The sequence below is a fragment of the Ptychodera flava genome, chromosome 8 (genome assembly GCF_041260155.1).
Source record: "Ptychodera flava strain L36383 chromosome 8, AS_Pfla_20210202, whole genome shotgun sequence".
Classification (NCBI taxonomy): domain Eukaryota; kingdom Metazoa; phylum Hemichordata; class Enteropneusta; family Ptychoderidae; genus Ptychodera; species Ptychodera flava.
Window position 1 is genome coordinate 12,686,994 of NC_091935.1, and position 22,509 is coordinate 12,709,502.

At 38.1% G+C, this 22,509-nt stretch overlaps 1 protein-coding gene across 1 annotated transcript; it reads right to left on the reverse strand.

The window, feature by feature from the left end:
* Window positions 1-717: 717 nt before the first annotated feature.
* Window positions 718-21,935, reverse strand: LOC139138516 (putative ferric-chelate reductase 1). The gene is made up of 14 exons (XM_070706921.1): window positions 21,863-21,935; window positions 21,236-21,443; window positions 11,814-11,881; window positions 10,609-10,815; window positions 9,449-9,550; window positions 8,663-8,834; window positions 7,857-7,976; window positions 5,888-6,003; window positions 5,335-5,439; window positions 4,975-5,072; window positions 4,245-4,303; window positions 3,134-3,274; window positions 2,526-2,620; window positions 718-2,147 (listed from the first exon to the last, which is right to left on the reverse strand). The coding sequence occupies exons 3-14, from the start codon at window positions 11,862-11,864 to the stop codon at window positions 2,055-2,057; spliced, it is 1,359 nt and encodes a 452-aa protein (XP_070563022.1). The 5' UTR covers window positions 11,865-11,881; window positions 21,236-21,443; window positions 21,863-21,935; the 3' UTR covers window positions 718-2,054.
* Window positions 21,936-22,509: the final 574 nt, after the last annotated feature.

A 22,509-nucleotide genomic window follows, 5' to 3' on the forward strand; every position in this document is an offset into this window, starting at 1 on the left:
CTTCAACCGTGTGATTACTCACTTGTGTCTCTGTTCATGCGTTCACATGATTGCTCATTGTATTTCACTGACGGTGACCATTGGAATCGAGCGAGCTGTCGAGTAAGTAATCTCTTCATTGCCGCGGAATATGCTTCTAGCCACGCCCGCCCCATTATCGACTTACGGAAGAACACTCAACAAGCCCTGAGGATTTGAGTGATCGTGGGAGCAGGGAGTTGATCAAGGTTATACGTGCACCTGAATGATCTCGTAATGAATAGTCTGTTTTAGTAGTCAATGGATGTTCAGTTTCTTAAAACATTTTAAATGCAGTTCACCAATATTACAGTGACATTGGCTGTGAACGTTGTTCTTCACGAAATAAGTTAATTTTCAATTGTTCTCTCAATCAGAACGGTGATTGAATACACATTATCGACCGTGCGCATGCCGTACTAAAAGTAAGACCTCAACGTTTGCACAGGGTGAAATGGCAGATTTAACACTTGAAAATTTCCACGGGGTTTTGGGAGTAGCACAAGAAACAAACGAAACGAAAATAAAGGGAATCACATCAAAAGGTACAGACAATGGAGTTGAGATAATGTTGTTGTTGTAATTTAGTAGAAACTGATAGAAAAAATACGCTAACGATTCAGAGGTGGTCCTTGTGGTTATTCTGTCACTTAGACATATTCCTGTCCTGATTATCAAGAAATACATATATACACACACTTACGGAGAATGTTTAATAAAAATTTAATGAAAAAAAATCCTAATACGTAATATCTTACATCGATATAAAATGTTTACAGTCACTGTAAGAGGTAAAGACATTCAAAACTTGCGGCGTCAACTCAATATTCTACTACGTTGTTAAAATTCTTTTTGAGTAGGTTTGTTTTCACTGACACGTTAAATCTCGAGTGGACCCCGGGTGTGTCAATAGATGTGTGGCATCGTGCGTTACCCGTGACTGTTTCATACTTCAAAGGCGGACGATCAATAAGTTATTTTAAAATGTGAACCCTAACAAATCGTGATGATGTAATATTTATACTTTTGAAGACAACAGACAAAAAGATCAGACTACAAAATATTTCGAAACGGTCAGAAATTCTATATGTTCGATGTTAGATTTTAAAAATCTCATGGTAACGTTTATGGTTGTCCTTTACTTGTTTGTTCGTCTGATCTGAACCGAAACCCTAAATTAAAACCGTTCTTATGGTAAATCTTAACAGATTTGCTGACAAGAAATTGTTAGTTAGTTCTTTGGACTCGTGAAGACGACCATCTTCATGGTATCGTGTAATAAAACAAAGATAGTTGTTATAATTTCTATTGCTATGGTTAAAAATTGTAATGATTTTAAATCTTGAATGAGAAATTCAATTTTATCCTTGATGACAAAAATGCTATGGTCAAAAATTGTAATGATTTTAAATCTTGAATGAGAAATTCAATTTCATCCTTGATGACAGAAATGCCGCAGGACTTGTTATGATCTTACCTACATTTGTTATGAACTTTGTTCGCCCTATCGAACAAGAATAAGTGAGTCCTAAAAGTCCGAGGTCAGGCAGTCGACTATATTTTCAATATGGCGGATTTCAACAGGTAAAACACATAAATACTATAGCAAAAGTAAAGTTTCAGTTATAGTATACAGGAATTTAATGGCAGAAATGCGTAAAATGATGAAAGCGGTTAGCTAGTCTCATGAACAAACAGAACTTTTTGCCGTGATGGAGTGTTAAAGTGGAGTGTTAAAGTGTTAAATGTATTTATACGAAAACTTTCTCAAACTCTTGCTGTTGTGATAAGTCGACTTTTTACCAACAATGCATTCTAATATCATGTAGTTTGCCCCCCCCCCCTTCCCAACACAAGAAGAAAACAGTATATAGGTACCAAGATTTACAGCCGTATTATAATTATTTTAGAGAGAAGTTAAGACGTTCATCGTAGTTTCCCGTGGTCGCATCATGAATCTGGTTTGAAACTAGAACGATGACACAGTTCAGGTGGTGTAATCTTGATGACGTCAAACGGTTACACTTGTGACTCGGTTACATCAGAGCGATGATGATGACTAACGCCGACGCGACTCCCATAACACCAATTGCGTGGATGGACAGAATAAAAGTGGCGACACTCGACCCCTGTGGACAAAATCATGTAAAGAGAGAAAAATATGAATTGATGAACTACTCATTGGTAAGGATCTTTTGAGGGTTTTGCATCGAGTTGGCTGAATGTCTTTACTTAATTCCAGCAAGTATGTATCTTACGTCACTATCGTATTACGTTTAAGCGAAAAGGTAGATCTATATAAATTCAAATGTACGACGTATAAACTATGTGATCCTCTAAACAGCCTCGCTAAAGGTGCAGACTGAACCGGAGAAAACATGAAGCAGCCAAAACCTTTAAAAGATTCATAACCTTTGTAAATTTCAGCTAATGCTGTTAAAATGATTTGTTTTCTGGATAAAATGTAGTTCATCAATTAACAGCACGCCCATTCTCCGACCACTTACCGGCGGTGTCGGTTCCTCGTCGCTGATCAGCTGACGAACTGATTCCCGTTTGTTCTGCTGCATTTCGTACTGCTCTATACGTTTTTTACGAGCAACTGCCGAGAACAAGAGAAGAAAAGTCCTGCATTTTAGAAAATATGCCCCTGACAAGCGCTACCATGGCACGCCTGAAAGTCAGCGTGTTCCGATAAGACTGTTGAATACCAGGCCAATATTCCGCTGTGGTAAAATTTAATTTTGTCTCAGAGATATATTGGTATTTATTCGCATCCTCTGACGAGATTTATTTCTCTTGTGACGTTTGTTCAAAGTAAAAGTAACATGACTGCAATCTTTTGCTTGTTTGATATCTCATTTTGGCGCTATGGTTTAGCTGCCCAGTTACCCTTCTACCCGTGTCCAAGCATTTTCTTATTCAATAAATGTTTCTTCTTCCTTCTATGCTTCGGTCACTATGTAATATTTTAAAGTACGACTTTACCGTTTTTCGGTTGTTTATTTATGTGTTTTGTTTGGTGTCTCTCTCTCTCTCTCTCTCTCTCTCTCTCTCTCTCTCTCTCTCTCTCTCTCTCTCTCTCTCTCTCTCTCTCTCTCTCTCTCTCTCCTACCTCCGTTTTCAGCGACTCCTATGACGAGCTTCAGAAGGATGTAGGTAACTGCATTTAATAACACGTATCCAACCATGATCCAAAATGCATACTCTGGCAGGTCCATCAATGTCAGGTCGATTCCCAGAAATACGCAGGCAACTGACAAGGGCGAGAGCAAGGACGTGATTAACTATGATCTGATCAAATCATGGTGATTAACTTTTGATAATATTATTATTTTTGTCACATATGAGGAGCTCATGATTTATTCGTCTCACGTACGTAGGGGTAAAAGTCCTAGCCGTGCCATCGCAACGCGTCGTATACAAACTGTACAAATGACAAATGAATGTTATTCCGGACTAATCGTCTGCTGTCATTTGTATATTATTAAAAATCACACATATCAGTCGGAACGTTGGCACTTTTTATTTAATTTTGGAAGTTGTACGAAAAAAGTCGACAAAAAGGGCACGGGGAGATGTGAAAAGTTACAGCTAACGAAACTTTGATGTTTTAGAGAGGAATGAAGGAGACCATTGGATCAATTTATCAAGTTTCTATACAGGGCATGTGACCTGAACATAAGACATCAATGCGCCATGAGCGGCCAAGCCGCGAGAAGCGCACAGCCGCGACTATGTTGCTTTTGTGCAGTGGGTATAGTACCAATGCAAGTGATGACCTTGTTATCGGCCTGTCGACATACATTGTGGATAATGGAAAGGCAGATTCGAGGTTTGTCTGCGAGATTATAATTTATCTTGATAAAACCAGAATAAAGTAACTTGAAATGCGACCGACCGTGGCATTCTCTCTATGTACTCGGTGCTACAGACCCTACACAGGCCATTCCTATGTATTCGATTCATGATCGGAAAGGATCTAGAACTTCGGCTACAATTAAAAACAGTTGGCCCTTACCAAGCACAAATGGACAACAAATGATCTATATTGCTGAGAGGCGGTTTGTACCAAAATATACCGTTCAGCCTATGTATCTAAGAAAACGTGACTTTTGTTGTAGAATTAGGCCTATGTGATTTTGAACATAAAAGTTCAAATAAATCTGAAAACACGAACAGGATGAGTATTTTATCACTTTCAACCCGTCAATCGAGAAACTTACCTGCTAAGATATACGCTGAAGTTCCAATAGCCCAGTGAGCCCAATTGAAGTATGGACGACTGTGAGAAATAATCAGAATACATACAGCACAGGTAAGCTCATATAGGCTGTACAACAGCCCTTACTCAGAAACAAAATTCATTTCCGATTACAGTATGGCTTTTACACTGAGGAAAAAAAACCGTTATGAACAATGATTCGTCAACTCGATACACAAGAGGCCAGTTGTGTTTGAAAGAACCGAAAAAGGCGAGACCGAACATTTTACACTCCCTACACAAACTCACCTAATCTTTTAAAAAAAAAGTATCAAGCATGTAATAAGTAAATGCAGAGAACGAACATTACACATATATTGCTCGCCATGTAAAATTAACTTACACCCAATCATGGCCACTATTTCTGGCAATAAAGTTTATGTTTTGAAATTATGACATTAAACTCAGAACTTGTCTGAGTTTTAAAAGACCAAAATGAATGGACCAGGACAATTGGATATTAATGATGTCGGAGCAGCTATTTATCATAGCAACCAGACAGACAAACAGACAGACAAACAGACAGACAAACATGCAGTCAGTAAAAATTTTCTCAGTACATCTACAAGGTATGGATTGATGTTACTTACAAACATATCGGAATCGATCAATTAATTTACTTACCGAGCAGTTTTACAAGACCGACAAAAATACTGCCTTGTTTTCATTGATATTACTATCATGATTCTTACTTCTTGGTTCCCGGATGCGGTCTGAAAACGGCCAATAGTGGATTAGTAATACCGAGGGCGGTTGCCGATATGCCACAGGCAGCGTGTATAAAGACCGGCTGCGAAAGAGAGATAGGAAGATGGTATAAGGAATGCATATTTGGAGTAATAGCTATATGTAAACGAGTTTCTGTATTCAGATTGTGCGCATAAACACGAAAAACTGTTGGATAAGATTTCCCTTTATGTAAGAACACGTTTCTTACTTGATGCCATGATACAGTGAAGAAACCGTCACACTGAACACTTAACAAGAGAGTCGTTGTTCCCCCCTCCTCCCCCCCCCCCAACGAGTGAACTTGATGAACACATGCTACGTACCTGGGTCATTAATCGATAATGAACAAAACCGCCGACGAAGACAAATATCACCACAAAGCCAGCCACGAAACAAAGAACGTTTATGATCATGAAGAAACGATGCATCTGTGAGAGAGTAAAATATAAATAAATAAATAAATAGATCGTTTATACTCCGTAGCCATCTTTTAAGTTCGCTTTTTCCTTCATACAACATTCATCATCTGTTTATTTTTACTTCGTTTCGGCATGTGACGCAATTAGAAGTAACAGAGGGACAAACCTTTCCACTTTTTGTATAAACATAAATATCAATTTCTAATATTGCAAGTACATCTTACTGTAGTAATGTTACAATGTAGTATGGCAAGTGTTATCATTGTATGAACAAACGATACAAAACACGGTCTAAAACAGCAGTAACAATTTCCATTCTATGTATGAAACATGGCCAATTAGTACTAATTTGCATGCATAAAATTATCTACGCATTCTGCCAATCCACGCAAAAGTATTTGCAAAGTCTCCTTTGTCGTTTTGTTTGCTTTGTTTTTCTTTTTTTGTTAAAACTTACGGCAAACCACACTTTTTCTCCACAGAGTTTAGAATTCGGCCACATTATTTTGAAGTACTTCGCTAGGATAATGGCGATGCTGGCACAACCTATCCATCCGAATATCATCAGACTTGCTGCAAAGGAGAAATAAAAGTTATCATAATGATGATACGCAGGATTTGGTGAAACGATTTTTCTTTGGTACACAAATATCACGACGATAAGAAATTATGGGAACTTGACAGAAGCTTTGTGTCAGTGTGAAAAAATTTTCGGAGATGCGATTGAGTAAGGTGAAATGTGTTTTGATTTCAGTTATTAAAGCACATGGAAATCACGATGGATGGATTAATGCTCTTTCTTATATAGAGAGGGGAATTTTGTTTTAATCATACGAAATTGCCCGTAATGGGTCACATTATGGGCTTGGTACCCTTATAGTTCTATATTACTCGTGAACCCTTTGATCCAGTTGAGCAAAGAGTTCTCTCTATAAACAAAATTATTTCACTTGTAGGAAATGCATGGTGTTACTATGTATGAGCAGTTTAGAATAGAACTCGTTAAAGAACCATTTAATCTGTATCCAACAAATTATGATAAGTGTGTGGCATTTAGCATATAAAAAACTACATTCAGTATAAATTATCACTTTCTGTGTATAGATCTTTAAGTTAATAAAAAGTTTATCTCTTTTTAGATCAGATTAATTTGATGTAAAATGTACTGTTTTGTCTCTCGGTGGAAACTGAGCACGTAACACTTTGCGTAGCTGAAATAAAGCAAGAAATATCCATTGCCAAATGTTTTATATTTCAATTCAGGTAGTTCGATCCTCGACTCTGAAAGACTTAAACTTCTGCTCAAAAATCATGGTAAGGAACCATTCACTTTCGAAATCAAAAATGAAATTCAGGGGTCACCATATGAAAATTGGTACTGGAGGAACAAATTGCCAAATATTTAGCGACACTTGACATTCAAAATGGTCGCCATCCCTGTGCTAAAACTACGTGAGTGAAAACTCTCTTTACTCCGTGAGCATAAAAATGAACCACAACAAGCGGCAGACCAAAAGAGTATTGTAAAAGTGAGGCACATTCTCGCTTAGGGCAGTTTGCGCCTCAAAAGTGAAGACTTAAACTTTTGCTTAAACTTTCCTTAATGAAACTTTTGACCATTCTCTTACCAAATAAAAAAAATCAGGGGTCACCATCGTGTAAAGATTGGAATTAGAGAAAAAAGTACCTAACATTTACCGATATTTGAAATTAAAAGTGACCGTCATCCCTGTTACATGTATTAACTCTATGGGGTAAAATAAAAAAAGTCGATTTTTTCAAAAACTAAGATGGTGAAAATTTAGTCTTACTGCAAGAGCTTTAAAATGAGACCCCCGTAAGTGATAGATCATAAAATATTTAAAAAATCGAGTCCATTATCTATCTCAGGGGCGCATTTTACTGACCTTAAGGTAGTTCGCGCCTCGAAAGTGAAAGACTTGAACTTTTGCTCAAACTTTCCTTGAGGAATCGAGGAATCTTTCCACCATTCTCTTTCAAAATCAGAATAAAAATCGGGGGTCACCCTGCAAATTTGGATATTAGGGAAACAAATAACCCAATATTTACCGATATTTAAAATTCAAAATGACCGCCATCACTGTGTTGACTCTATGGAGAAAAATATTGTTTTCGAATTTCGAAAAAACTAGCAGGTGAAAAGTTTTCTAACACCAAGCGCTTTAAAATGAACCCCTACAAGTGGTATATCAGAAAAGAATTGTAAAAGTTTCAGAGTCCAAATTGTGTCCCCGAGCTCATCTTTGTCAGTCTGAGTAAGAATGGGTCCTTGCCACACATTAAACAGCATTAGTTGCTTTTAACGCTTTTGCCAAGTTGTGTAACATTATAAAGACAATATATTTGCTTATTTGCTCAGTCAACTTCTTTATCGTAAGGCAGTCTAAATCTTAATCGATACTCACCGTGGCATTTCAGCAAAATTGGTCGCTTAGCAACACCAGTCACGATAGAAGCGACGTTGAAGTCAATCTTGTCAGGTGAGATGTACGGCAAATTCATGTGTTTAGTTACACGAACCACATCTTTAAAAAAATGTTACACATTTGTCATTTGTCTACCTATAGTTCATTCATTCATTCATTCATTCATTTATCCAGCTATCTATCTGAATATCTGCAATTTGGATACAAAGATATCCTTGTTTGATATTGACAACAAGCTTTTGATCGGCATCAGAAAAAGGCATCTTCGCAAAGAGTGTGAGGCCACGAATACGTATGGAAATTACAACAATAGCGCTCGTGTGACTTTGAAGCAAGGAAGTGTTTACATGGGTCGGTCATCACTATCACAAAACGCCTTTAGGCTGAATCCCGCTGTCGTAGCATGACAGCTTGAGAGAGATGGTCAAAAACGAGGGTTTCAAGAAATCATGACCTGCTGCTTTGCAAAAGATTAATCAAGCGATTAAAAAGGAAAAAAAACGAATGGTCTTTTTCTGCCTGTACATGTAATGCATTCATCTAAATAAGATTCGAATCTCCGACGGGGAAAAGAACATTTTCAGTAGGTTTCTCCCAAAGAATTAAGGTCTATCTCGAAACTGCTACCGAAAAGTTGTAGTCAGCAACTCATAGTAAGAATGGTTGTGATAGGCCTACTCCAAAATGCATGTGTCTGCACGTTATTTCTTTATATGTACAGACTCTAAACTCTAGGCGAGGTTAGAGAAGTATGGAGACAAAGTAAATACTACGAAGAGACTTACCGCCCATTTTTATAGCGCCGGTCAGGGGAATAAGTAGATAATAATCTTCGTCAAGATCAAACTCTTTCTGATCAGCGCCCTCTTCTCCTATTAAGATGGTTTTGGGCAGAGTAAAGCGGCATTGGACCACGGAGTTGTAGAAGGAAGTCACCTCGTCTGTTACGTCTGGTCCCTACGGGATAAAGATACATTCAGTGTTATTACTGTGTCCCGTTTCCTCTCTAACCATGCAAACGCGACAAAATTGTTGCACACTAATATGCGGTGCTAGTAAAACAAATTACCTGACATATACCGATCTTTGAAATTCAAAATGGCCGCCATCCCTGTGTTGACTCAATGAGGAAAATGCAATTTTCGAAAAACTAACAAGGTGGAAATTTTTTCTCACCCAAGAGCTTTAAAGGTATACAGTCACCTGTAATCTAAATATGCCCATTTGTGGTCAAAGGGGCGTTCCTTGGTATCCAAAATGCCCATGTGAGTCCGCTTAAAATCTGTGATTGGTTAGATTTTCTCTTTCCATGGTAACTGTGGCAAAATTGGAACAGGTGACAGTATACTTTTAAAGTGAGATGCCACAAGCGGTAGTTTGGAAAAGATTTTTTCAAAAAAGGATCCGAGTATCTATCTACATTTTGGAGGGAGTGGATTCAGTATTGCATGGGATCCAGTCGCCAGTTGAGTGAACTTTACATATCATGAATAACAGTTTCACAGAGAAAACATGTCGACCAGTCCCCAAATTACAACCAACGTGCCGAATGCAAAGATTTGTGTACTCACTGTCGGTGCCGCAACAGGATTGTTGTGTTTGCCTTCATTGTATGAATGGGCAACGTAAAGATCACCTCCAACATACGAACATGACCACACGTCATCGTCTCCCTAAAGACAGGGAAATGAACAAAAAATACAAAATATGGGTCATAATGTTGAAATTAGGCCAGAGTAAGTAAATTCTTTGTTTCGCGTCCACTCAAACTTGTTAAAGTTATGCGGGGTAAGGGTTTAAAACACATGACGAAATTTACAAAAAATCGATTCGCCATCATTACTACTTATCTCTGCTTATCCTACTTAGCCTGCTTATCTCTTTACGGTGCACTGTTGGAGGATAAAATTTTGCTCGACCACAGGCTTAATAGTTGCAATTGAAATGTGACTGCTATAAGGAAGCATTTCATCACTGCGTTGTTTAGCGGCAGAAGATCATCAAGAATGGACAATTCTGCCAGAAAAGTTTGTGTTTTGTTCGTTTTTTCCCCTGTGAAACTCCGAAAACCTATGCGCGCGGACGCGAAACATATAATTAATTGATCTGGCCTCGTGAACAAATATATATATATATATATATATATATATATATATATATATATATATATATATATATACTTATACTTATATATATATATATATATATATAATATATATATATATATATATATATATATATATATATATATATATATATATATATATATATATATATTGATATTTTGCTTTGTTATTCCGGCAAACTTAAGGTTTCAAGTTTCAAGTGACTACTAGGGAAAGTAAAGTGTTCAGTGCAAAGGTCCATAATGTTATAAAGATGATTTACTTTTAAGTGTAAGTATGTCTGTAACTAAAGTATGACTCATCATAACTATCATTTGACGGTAGTAAACCACCCAGAGAGAGGGGACAGACAGACTGACAGGCAGACAGAGAGACAGACAAATGAAAAACGAAAAAGTGCATGTGAACTTGAACTTTCCGCCGGGAAACGATACTTAACTAATTCCCCGTTAAACTTACAAACTTACCAGCCCCGAACAAGTCGCTTTTCGAAAAGACAGACGAGACGGCTCAAAATATAATATAGACAGATGTTCAACTTGTGCTCAAGAACGAATGACCCACATTACATGCACACTACGATAAAAATTTGAATTAGGCCATACCATGTACTCGTCTTTGGAAAATCCAATTGCAACGCTGGAAACTTTGGGTAGCGCCACTTTACCAAGTATTTCAAAGGTGAACGAGTTTGAACCACTGACAGGCTTCCACGTGACCATGATGTCACAGTCGTCTGCATCCTTGCAATTGGCTGGCATCTGGTAACAACCTTTAGAGGTCCCACATTCTGTTGACGTCACAAGTTTGTCCTACAGTTGTCGATAAATAGAAAAGGGAAATTTGCTGCATAATTTAGCTTGTATGTCGGTCCGACATCGGCAAATGCGACAAGACTGTCGGGACAAAATCAAGAATTCAGAAAATTAATATTATATACTGTAGAAAATAATTTTTATCCATTCTTGGAAAGCCTTGAAATTCAAAGAGTTACCGCGGCGATGTGATGACTTTTGGCGGGAAAGGACGATGGGTAGTGTAGAGACAGTGGAGGGTCATGAAATCTCCGTGTGTAGAGGCTATAAACATCACGTGACATTCCAGGACGTCAATACGTTTTAAGTTCCTGTCGCCCTCTAAATTTAGGCATTTTGCACCAACTCTACGGAATACTAATTTTTTCGGAGAGGAACTTTTGGATGTCATAACTTGCAACTCTGTTTATCGCTTCTTTGTCAGAGATGAATGATCCTGCAACGTAAAATTAACCGCCCTCTACAGTTAGCATCCGGCGAGGAGAGAGAGAAAGAGCTTGTCGCAACAGAACCTCAATGAAACTGCAACTAAATTTTCATCTATATGAAAAAGAACCTTATCTTTATATACTTTAAATACGTAAGACTTTATTTTAAAGGGTAAAAACTCGTTAACGATGACTCGACGATGTCGATAATTTTCACCGTGACAATTTCTCTATCGATATTGGATAAACAAACTGCAAAATAACTGAGAAACAAATATTTAATCTAATTCGAGATAATGTCTGACTATTGCGTGGTGATGGAAGGTGAAAGTAAGCTACTAGTTTACTTTTCCTTGATGACAGTATAGAAATGAAAAATGTTCTGTACCACGAGTATTGTTTTTTTCTTAGCTACTATGAATGCAATATAATACATTTCAACTCATACAATTATCCCAAAATACATTTGTAGTTACAACCATGTCACATATTGCTGACAGCCGTTCATAACATGAGCTTTGAAACTTCACTCAATTTTAAAAGAAAGATGGAGTAATTTGTACTGACCTGTGCACACACCAATCCATGCAAAATCAGGAATGTTATGATCCTGATCATCGCGACTTGTAGGTTTTCTGTGAACGGTGAAAATGTGTTTGGTAAATATTAATGACTATTCAAGGGAACAAGAGATGCAGCGCACTATGTGAATGTTGTAATGTTAGAAACACTATCAAACGTCGTTACTTTGATCGTATAATTGTTTGCAAAGTCTGGAAAATGACAGAATGTGTTGTCCGTGCTATCAACAGAATGTTTTCTTTACTTGGAATATTGTCATTTAGGGTGCTCAAGTCGAATGGATGTGACTATCAGGGTGCTCGTGTCGTATGGATGACACTATCAATAAATGAATTTATGTAACAGTGCTGATTGTAGACTTGGTTGAAGTCTGTGATTTGTGAATGTTTGAGTGGGATAAACGCGATGATTTGTGTTCTGTTTTCGTGTGAAACGCGTGAGTGAACGCAATGAGTGGCGTGAACACTATACAGGGGAGTTTCTCCCATGCAGAATCCGGCGGAAACTAACTCACGACTGCGCAGACTCAAATGTAACGCGTTCAATCGCTACGAAATACCTGGCCTGGGCTGCCAAATTCCAAAGAGGTTTGTATGAAAAAGGAGAGACACATAAGAAACTACTGCAAATGATTTATTTTAAAATTCACCGACTTGAATCAAGTCTATGCTGATTGCAGAATGATTAATCCAAAAATGTCGATCATTATGTCTTCATGTAATACAAGTACCGAATTTTTTGGTGTTTTTTTCCCAAAAATATCCTCCATTGAGTTTTGTCTATATTAAATTTTTTATGCCTTATTTTGCGAATTTCAAACTTCAAAATAACTTCTTTAGTATAAGTTATTAATTTGATCACACTGTGGTCCAGGCTCTTTCTTTACATTTACGAAACATACTATACACTTTCCGATGCAGGCAAGTCCTGTAGCAGATCACGTATTTCTTGCTGTGGTGTGGGGATTTTAATGTATACATATTTTGGAATCTCTGATAGTATGCATTCATGCAGCAGTCCCGGGTCACAGATCGCATTAGTTGTGGATAAGTCCATACTGTGGCACTGAATTCGGGAGTAAAACCAAAATGGCATTCCTAGTCGCTGTCTTCGGTATGCACCGAATATAGTCCGATAAGCTGACGCCCTTATAATGATAGGGAGGATTTCAGTGTTGACAATCTCCTATCAGAGTAGCATTTTTTGTGTGGCCAACATTTGATCAATTTGAACTGTCAATTCACTGCAGCTTCCATTTTGTTTTACGAAGAAGCTTCTGAAAACAATAACAATGTTTAATGGTAAGCACTCAAGGATGAGTTTGTTATATTATAGTTGTGTCATTTTTTCTAAACGTATAGAAAACGTCTGAATATCTACGCCGCTGTACGGTGGCTACAGCAGCTTTTTTATCATGACCAAAACTATCATTTTTCCCCTCAAACCCCTCTAAAAGATTCTTGATACAGCCATAGATAGACATCTCTCATTTAATATAATATCATCACTGAATATGTTATTTAAAAAATTGACAATCGTAGGGGTCACTACCCGCTCTAATTAACATGGATAACATTCGTTGAAACAACTATGCGATATTATATATATATATATATATATATATATATATATATATATATATATATATATATATATATATATATATATAAATATATATATGACAGCATACAGCGCGAAACTCAGAGTCACAACTCAGATGCTTTGTCACTCCAGTCAACCCTGAAGTACAAATCGCTCTGCGGAATGACCGCATCGAGCACTTTCTCAACCAGCGCGTACAACCTAACCTACCTACCTATATATATATATATATATATATATATAATATATATATATATATATATATATAATATATATATATATATATATATATATATATATATATATATATATATATAGATATATAGATAGATAGATAGATAGATAGATAGATAGATAGATAGATAGATAGATAGATAGATAGATAGATAGATAGATAGATAGATAGATAGATAGATAGATAGATGAGGAAAACCATCGAGAACAAACTTTTTGTCACACACACATATACATGGAGTGACAACAGGCACACAGCCAAAAAGGCGACTACAACATTTGAAGCAAAGTTTACAAAAGACATCAAATCACGCGATAGAAAAAATATGAAGGCCTTCTGTAAATCATCATCAACTCAATGTTTTGGCAAACGTATTTATAGACATTTTAAATTAAGAAAGTCCTTTATGCCTGTTATGTATTTTAAAAAACTTAAGAAATCATGAAGTTCTGCGCTTGTATAAGCCATCAGTATTCGAGTTTCTGTCCCATAAGAGTATATGGAATAGCACAAACACACAGCAGGAAAAACTAGATCAATAAAAGTAATGATAAAACAGTATGTATCTGCGACACGCTGTGGTATTAAGGTTCATCTATTTTGTTTGTCTTCGTATATCTGGGGAAAGCTGGCATTCCATCTGTCTTCAACAACACATGAAAGGAGGTTGTACCACGACTTTCCCACAACCGACTGAGTGAAGTGACGTGTGAAAAGGGAAAGAAAGTGAGTGGCAAAACGAGGTCAAGGTTCAATACAAAGAATGGGTCAACACAAAGGGCTGGCGCAGCTTGCAAAAAAAAATAAAAATAAAAAACAACATCTTCCTCGCCTATCTGGCGACACTGAATGCACGACCAGCCAAGGTAAAAGGGGCATGTGAAAAGGCACTGAGGTCAATAAAGTGAGTTCTGCTGCCATGGGATCTTAAGAAATGGTACAGATGGGCGGAGACATCCCTGCTTGAGTAATCTTTTACACTCAAGGACAAATCGTTCGTACTGCCGGTGTTTGAAGGTATGCTCAGTGAGGCTGTGAACCTTGCCACAGCTCAACACACTATTTCAGTTGTCAAGAGACATTACATCGCCTGGAGTACATCGCACGTGTTATGAAAACACTATATGGTGTCAACCCCGTTAGAGAAAGGGTATAGCTAGACATTTTATGCATAATTCAGCGTCAACCAAGCAATTGTAACATGATTGCAATATAGTCATTCTTTGATGTGGGCGACACTGAGACTGTAACAAAGAAAAACATGCAAATTCGAGTGATGACGTCAGTATCTTTGATGAGAAAAATTTCGAGGTCATAAATCACCAAATAAAAGTTACCGAAACGTCCGCCATTAAGTTATTCCTTTTCTATTTTATATATGGGTGTAAGCACGTGTTCAAAGTGCAAGAAGTGGCTACCAGTAAATAAATTGTTAATCATTGCGAACCAGTAAACAAATGAATCACCAGTCTTTATCGTTGTGAAAGGTAATAACTGTACACGCTATGATGACATACGTTGCTGTAAGAACAGCAGGTGCTGCCAACTAAACTGTTCGTGCAAAAAGGTGTTCGTGCGAAGTTTTTCAGCGGGCGGGCAAATTTCAAAACTAATCGGCGGGCGGGGATCGAGAAAAATCGATATTTACTGTGGGCGGGGAAGAAATTTCACCATTTTCTGTGGGTAGGGAGAAAATTTTTGACAGTGGGCACCGGAAGATACGTAAAGGGAGGGGAAAGTGGCGTGGTTGATAGAACTTGAGGGAAGATTTAGCGCCTAAGGGATGGACCATTAGATCTTGGGAGGGGGGGGTGGTCACAATGAAATTGTGAAAATTTTTTTTTTGCTATTGTAAATTTCTGAAATTTTTTTTTTTCCAATTGAGATTAGCTGTGCAAATTTTTTTTTTCAGAGTAATTTTCAGATTTATAATTTTTTTTTTTAGTTCGTCGCTGTCTGAAGATAAAGAGGGCAAAGATGTGGTGCCAAGCACCACAAGCGGCCACGAAGCGGTCACGGGGGGGGGGGGTCAGGAGAGGGGTGTCCCCCTGCTGCTGTTGGAGCTTTTGAAAAATAGAGATTAAAATGGTGTTATTTGGTGGCACTTGGGGAGTATTTTTGCGGGGGGAGGTCAGGAGAGGGTGTCCCCCTCCTGCCGTTGGACCTTTGAAAAATAGAGATTAAAATGGTGTTATTTGGTGGCACTTGGGGAGTATTTTGCGGGGGGGTGGTCAGGAGGGGTTTCCCCCTCCTGCTGTTGGAGCTTTTGAAAAAAAGAGATTAAAATGGTGTTATTTGTGGCACTTGGGGAGTATTTTTGTGGGGGGAGGTCAGGAGGGGGTGTCCCCCCTCCTGCTGTTGGAGCTTTTGAAAAATAGAGATGAAAATGGTGTTATTTGGTGGCACTTTGGGAGCATTTTTTTCGGATAACTCATCTTCCTCTGAAACATGGTCTTCTTGCTCCTCAGTAGCTTCCTATAAGTTTTGAAAATTGACTATTTTGGTTTCCTGGCTTCCCTTTCTACTGCGTGGTGAAATGCCTACATTCACCCCACCAAACATCATGCATATCTCATGATTTACAATTGATTTTGACAAGCTGAGAAGCTAAAATAAGCTAAATAATATAGTTAAATTTGCATATTTGTGTTTTTAGAGCAATTGATGCACTTTTTTGATCAAAACTCTATTTCGCTGTAGCAGCATGTCCAAATTGATTGGATGTGTATAGATGTGTTGAAATTTCAATATTTGTCTTTTTAGGACAATTTATGCCATTCATGGTCAAAAAATCTGTATTCTCTGAAAGGGCTTGTCCAATTTCTTTGAAATTTGCTACACAAAAACGATTATTCATGCAGATTTATTCAGTATTTGCTATCGAGAAACTTTCAAAGTTCAACCTTTTTGTGTGTTTTTGTGTTGGGATTTGTTGGATAGATGGCATTCTACGTAGTGTATTGTTGAATGTTAAACCATGTGTTGCTGTTGTTTTTTGAGGCTGTTTTTTGAGAAAAAAGAATTGAAAATGCCTTTTTAAAAGCAAAATAATACATAATGACTTGATATGTTGTTTTATTACTATTGACGTGTTTCTACTTGTTCACCCATTCTTGCATTCATCATTGCAATAAAATGCTGTGAAAAAAATGAAACTGATGTGGCCTGCATCTGTTTACCTTGATCTTAAAAGGCAAATACAACTTTCAGTCTTGACAACCATACCATAGTTTCAATGTTTTACCTAGTGTACCTGCTTGGTTTGTACGCAGGAAACAAGTAGAAAACAGGCTCTATAATTTCATAATTTTCAAGTGATCAGAATACAAAAGTCCTGAAAAGCTAAGATAATCACAACTTCCAGTATAAGGGATACAGTCACTCTAAATGTATAAATTACAATTAAAATGTGCCTGGAGGATGTACTAAAAAATACAGAAAGTTGCTTTCTGTCGGTAAAATCTAAAAAAAATTCAAATTTTAAAGACTTTTGCAGATTTTTTTTTTACGCCTTTGTCTTCTGATTTATTTTTTTTTTATTTTGCAAACTAGTTTGAGATTTTTTTTTTCCTAACTTTTTGCTCTGAAAATTTTTTTTTCTGTTTTTGACCACCCCCCCCTCCCAAGATCTAATGGTCCGTCCCTAACTTAGAGGGGAGCAATGTTCCAAGCTATACTGCCAGCTGTTCCCATGGTTTGCGTTGATCTGGGTTGCCTAGTAGGCATCTAGTTGGAAATGGGAAATTTCAGCAGTGGGGAAAGGGCAGAGGGGAGCTTGAAATGTTGTGGGGCGTGGGGAGCGGGCAGACTCAGATACTGGAGGGCAGCGGGCATCAAAATTCAGTGGGAGGGCACATTTTCCGTGTATGCCAGTGAGAGGGCAGTTACGAACAGCTGTACTTTCCCCTCCAAATTTTAGGTCAAGGTCAAAAATAAGAAAATTCGGTATATCAACCTTCAAAACATGTTTTGTGATGATTTTGCGAAATTCATGAAATTTACCAGTTGGCGGCACCTAGAACAGGTTCCATGTTAACATCGAACAATTAATTTGATACGTTTAGGCAAAAAAAAAAAAAAATATGTGAGTTTTCAGTAACCCGACCTACCCTTGAAAAACCCACCCTGAACATTTTTTTCGCATTTTTAAAATTTCGAGTAAATTTTCTGAATTTTATCGTATTTTTTTGGTCTCAGCCTATAAAAAGAAAGATAAAAAAATCTCCTACCCCACTTTGTTTTGAAGCATGTTACCGAATCGAAAAACGGGTACAGCAGAATATAAAGGAAAATGCTACGAGACAGATTTCGAAGATTATGAACCCTTAGACAAGTCAGTAACTTTGAATGCAAGGTAATAGACTTATCGGCGTGTAGTTGAACTTTCGCGGTCGAAATTTGGCGATCGCGTTGGCACCTACAGATGCCCAGCTTTCCGATACAACCAAAACATCACAAAAGGCTCTGACAGGACACGACCGACCGTATACTCGTATAGCTGTCATCCTAGTCTCAGCATTACGCATAAAAGTAACAGTAATGCGTACGATCTGCTGAAGTGAATATAATTTGCAAACTCACCGACTTAAACCAAGTCTCCTTTATTACAGCTTTCTCGAGATCGACAGCAAATGTACATGATAAACACAGTTGACAGTTGTCAAGTTGCCTATGTCACTCATATACTCTATAGAGAGGGGAGTTTGCATATATTTCACAAGCATCCTTTCCCACTGAACGAGAATATGGCAAATTAGTTAAATTGGTTTAACTGTTTCAATGGAGATTCGCATAGAAAGCATATTTAGACTGCAATGACAGAACGAAGGGGCTCTTTGTCATCCAAGCACATACAACATAAACACATTTCATTTTAGAAATTCTTTTCTATCAAATATTTAAGTATACCGTTTCATGAGATCTTAAAGCCCCCGTGGCTGTATCTTTCCGCATTGTGTGCACTAAAAAATACCATCAAACTTCGGAAAGATGTTTTTGAAATGCGACCATTCCAATCCTTTGCGATGGATTCCATCAATCGTTCACAGTTTTTGTGTATATCGCTCCCAAGGGCCATGACTTGCAAAATATAAGTTGCTCGTTAGTCGCAAATGTTTGAAAATTGTCCTGTGATCACACTTCAATAAGCATTTTCACATAAGTTGCTTTTGATTTCAAACTATCTTATCGAAAAAATAAAAAAAGGATACAGCTACTGGAGCTGCGGAAACCTGTCAACCTCGCGAGGAATGCGTGATTAATCCAATAATTCCAACCTATGAACTTACAAAATGGTTGGAATGCGAAAGGGTGCGACTGGTACCTTAAATCACTTGGGGCGTGGTGATTGTCGCTTGGTGGAGCGGGTTATTGATATTCGCCCGTCTCTGTGATTGCTGAACTTCACTTAAGTATATTGTATATTGTGGGAGAATGATTCAGCAAAAAATTATCGTCGTCAATAGGAGTTTCAAATGCATTGCTCCTACATAGGTACAAGAATATTCTTGACTTTTACATTCTCGTACAACTTTGATTGTGGGCGACTTATAATCGACGGGAAACCTACACTGCAGTCATGTGCAAACAAACTGGACAGATGAATGTGTTGGCCTGCTTACAACATGGTAAAGATACAACCATTGACATTTTACATATATGGTTGTATGTATTGGTGTTAACGAATCATCGTTGTGTATCAATGATATCGTTGATAAATTAGTGAAATAGGACATCTTTCAGAAAAGTTAGATCAGTGGAAGGCCTCTCAATTAGCAAGCTGCCTTTTGGTGACCGGATTGGTGACGCAAATACACAATGAATACTTCTGTCCACAATGATGATGACCCCCTTCAGTGGCAACCTTGACCGCGGACTGGTCCGAGGGCAAACTTATTTTATTCACATGATTAAAACGACAAAAGGACCAATTGAAGCTATTTACACAATATTTGCTGTTGCTACTTGTTCAGTGCATTGTCGTCGTGACTCATATAGCTTCCCATAGATATGATGCTTTACACGTTGTGACAGTAAACAACGCGTACACTCAGGACGTTTTGTACGTAAACCTCCTTGAATGGACTAACTTGCGCATGCTCAGTCTTGACTGGCTGGAGTTTCTATGACTTGCGTTATGGCCCTTTTAAAGCATATATACACGCTATTAGTGTGTTGACAGGTCACCACAGTCGCTACCCTAGGTACACTACTTTCCTTTTACTTTCAACATACTCAACGCAGCAATGTGTTCAAGACGCAGCTTGTTTGCCAAAACTTCCCCTCCTGAAACCTAAGCTTATATACCTTCAAAGACCTCCGTATGGTTGAACCTTATCATTCACTACAATGTGATCAGATCTGTCACGTAAAAATGTGGTGAAATTGGTTGGATAAGGCTATGCCCGGATAGGTGACATCAGCGCATCATCTATGCTACTTTAAATCTTTCAAACGCCTTTAATAGAATTTACTCTCGCCTGTTGTAATGGGTAAGTCTCCAAGCACAGTGATCATGCTATTATGTTGAAGATATTTACGGGTCAGAGTTGCTGTTCAGTCTAACTTTTTTATGACAATTCGGCCTACTTGTGAGCGCACACTACACCAAACAACAACAAAGAATAGAAAACTCACATCAGGTCCCACGCTGTCAGTGAGTGACAGTATAACTGAGAGAAATAGTAAGGCGAAGCTATCCAAACTCGGAGGAATGCAGAGATGCAGTATCCAGAGATAGTTTCCGCTTTTTTTGTTTGTCTGTCGTGTATTCGAACGTTCACGCTAGCGCGGAAAATAGCAGTGATGCCTCAACGACGGACTGGTAGAAGTCACAGCCTAAACGGTCTAAAATTTATCAGTAAAACAAACTAAACTTGTTAGAATGAAATAAATAACAACAAAATACGGATCTGACACATCTGTTTAGGCGGAGTGCTAGATGGTGCGTGGTATTTAAGTAACTAAAGTCGTCCCGGTCTGACTATGATGTAGTGTTGGGGTCAGTTGGGTTCCTAACGTTGTAATTCATGTCTTTGTGTTTAACGAAGCAACAACCATAGTGCATGTCGCTTGCTAGACAACAAGACCATTGCGCATTGAGTCATCACTAAGATCCCCTCAAACTTTTTCAACGTTTTCAAACAGGCAAAAGCACAACTAACTCCGTGTATTACAGTGACTAACTCAACATCTAAACTCAAAAATGGAAATTGGCACGCACAAACACATATATTATGTACACAAGTACCTTTACTCGCCTGTTAGAGAAGTCGATGATTTCATTATATATATTATTGCAAAGCTTCAGTTAATCATGTTTCATATACCCAGTATTAATCTGTATTTTGTTGAAGACAACGGTAAAGCTGTGCCTTTCAAGAAGAAGTACAATGACGACAGAACAAAACGCTCCGCAAGCTACACAACTTGGCGCATTCTCAAGTATCAACGCACAGACAACTTCCATGCAAGGTAACCGAATCAGGCCGCGCAGTTCTCATTTTGAGCTCATTTTCGTAAGTTTATGACATGTTGCAGTAAAGCATTTCCAACAAACTAATGTTCTTACCTCTAGTCTTCAAGGGGATCAAAATGATGTGAAATTCGTGAAGGCTAATTCTGCCAGCGGGCGATACTTTCCAAGGTGTGTCCCAAGTACAACGTGGAACCGTTGAGTGTACGGCGGGCGTTGTCCACCGTTTTTTTGTTTTTTTATAACACAACCTGACCGGCTATGTATTTGATTCGCTTCTGTGTCGATAGACCCGCGCCCGCACCTATTGAAATACGAGACAATAGCCTCTCCGTTAAAGAAAAGTGTCACGTGAACAGTACTTGTATTTTCAAAAAGTTCAATATGAACCAATACACAAAACAAAGGCACTTTCGTTCGGCGTTGTAAGCGTGAGCTTACTTCTTATGGACATTTTCTTCTTCATTTGTCTAAAGTCACAAAGTATATTAAATATGTAAGTGTATAGATGATAAATATAAATTGTCTTTTTGAGAAAGTGGTGTTAAGCGGGCAGAACGGATTATATTATTTACAACATGTTCGCGGTAAGTCCGTTGGGTTGAAAAAACGCGTGCTATGAATCACCCATGACCTCTACAAAAGTGTAGAAGGCCCTGTTCACGAAGGATATGAGTCGGGGTCTGGAAGCGAGCAAACAAACTAACAATGAACAACTCTCACCTTATGCTGGGTCAAGCATTGTGTGCAGGTTGCGTATTTCAATGTCTCCCCGACTCAGACTCGTCGAACATATGTTGTCGTAAAACCACAAGCCTCTTTGCGGTACCTGTAAACTGTACACTGCGCGCCTCATACCAAATAGAATTGTTTGCGTAACTGAAGGGATAGAACCTGGAAGCCTGGCCTGGCACTTTATCGCAAACCTCTCCCGGAGAATGTTTATGTGTACTTACTCTAAAAGTGTGGACAGAATTGGGGCAGACAGGTCTGTATGATTTACAACGATCGTCGGTGACATCGTTATGCCACAGACGGCACCTTCGGAAAGTTTCAGCCAATTTTGATGATTCGTGATTTAAAATACTATTCACGAAAATTGTTTGATTTGGTTGTTTGAAAATGCGAGCTTTGTTTTTTGTTCAGGCTCAAAATTGCAGTACTTTCAATATGCGGGAAAGTGGAGTCCCTGTATTAGATGTGGCAAATTGTCGTTTGGCATGGCTATTGATTATTTCACCATTTCTATTCCCAACATTCACCAGCGTAATTAAAAGGTTATTTACCTGAACAGGCATGCAACCCGCTTTTCCTTCGACTAGCAATACAGTAATGTTAAGTAATGGTTCACTTAGATGCCCCTTGTCACA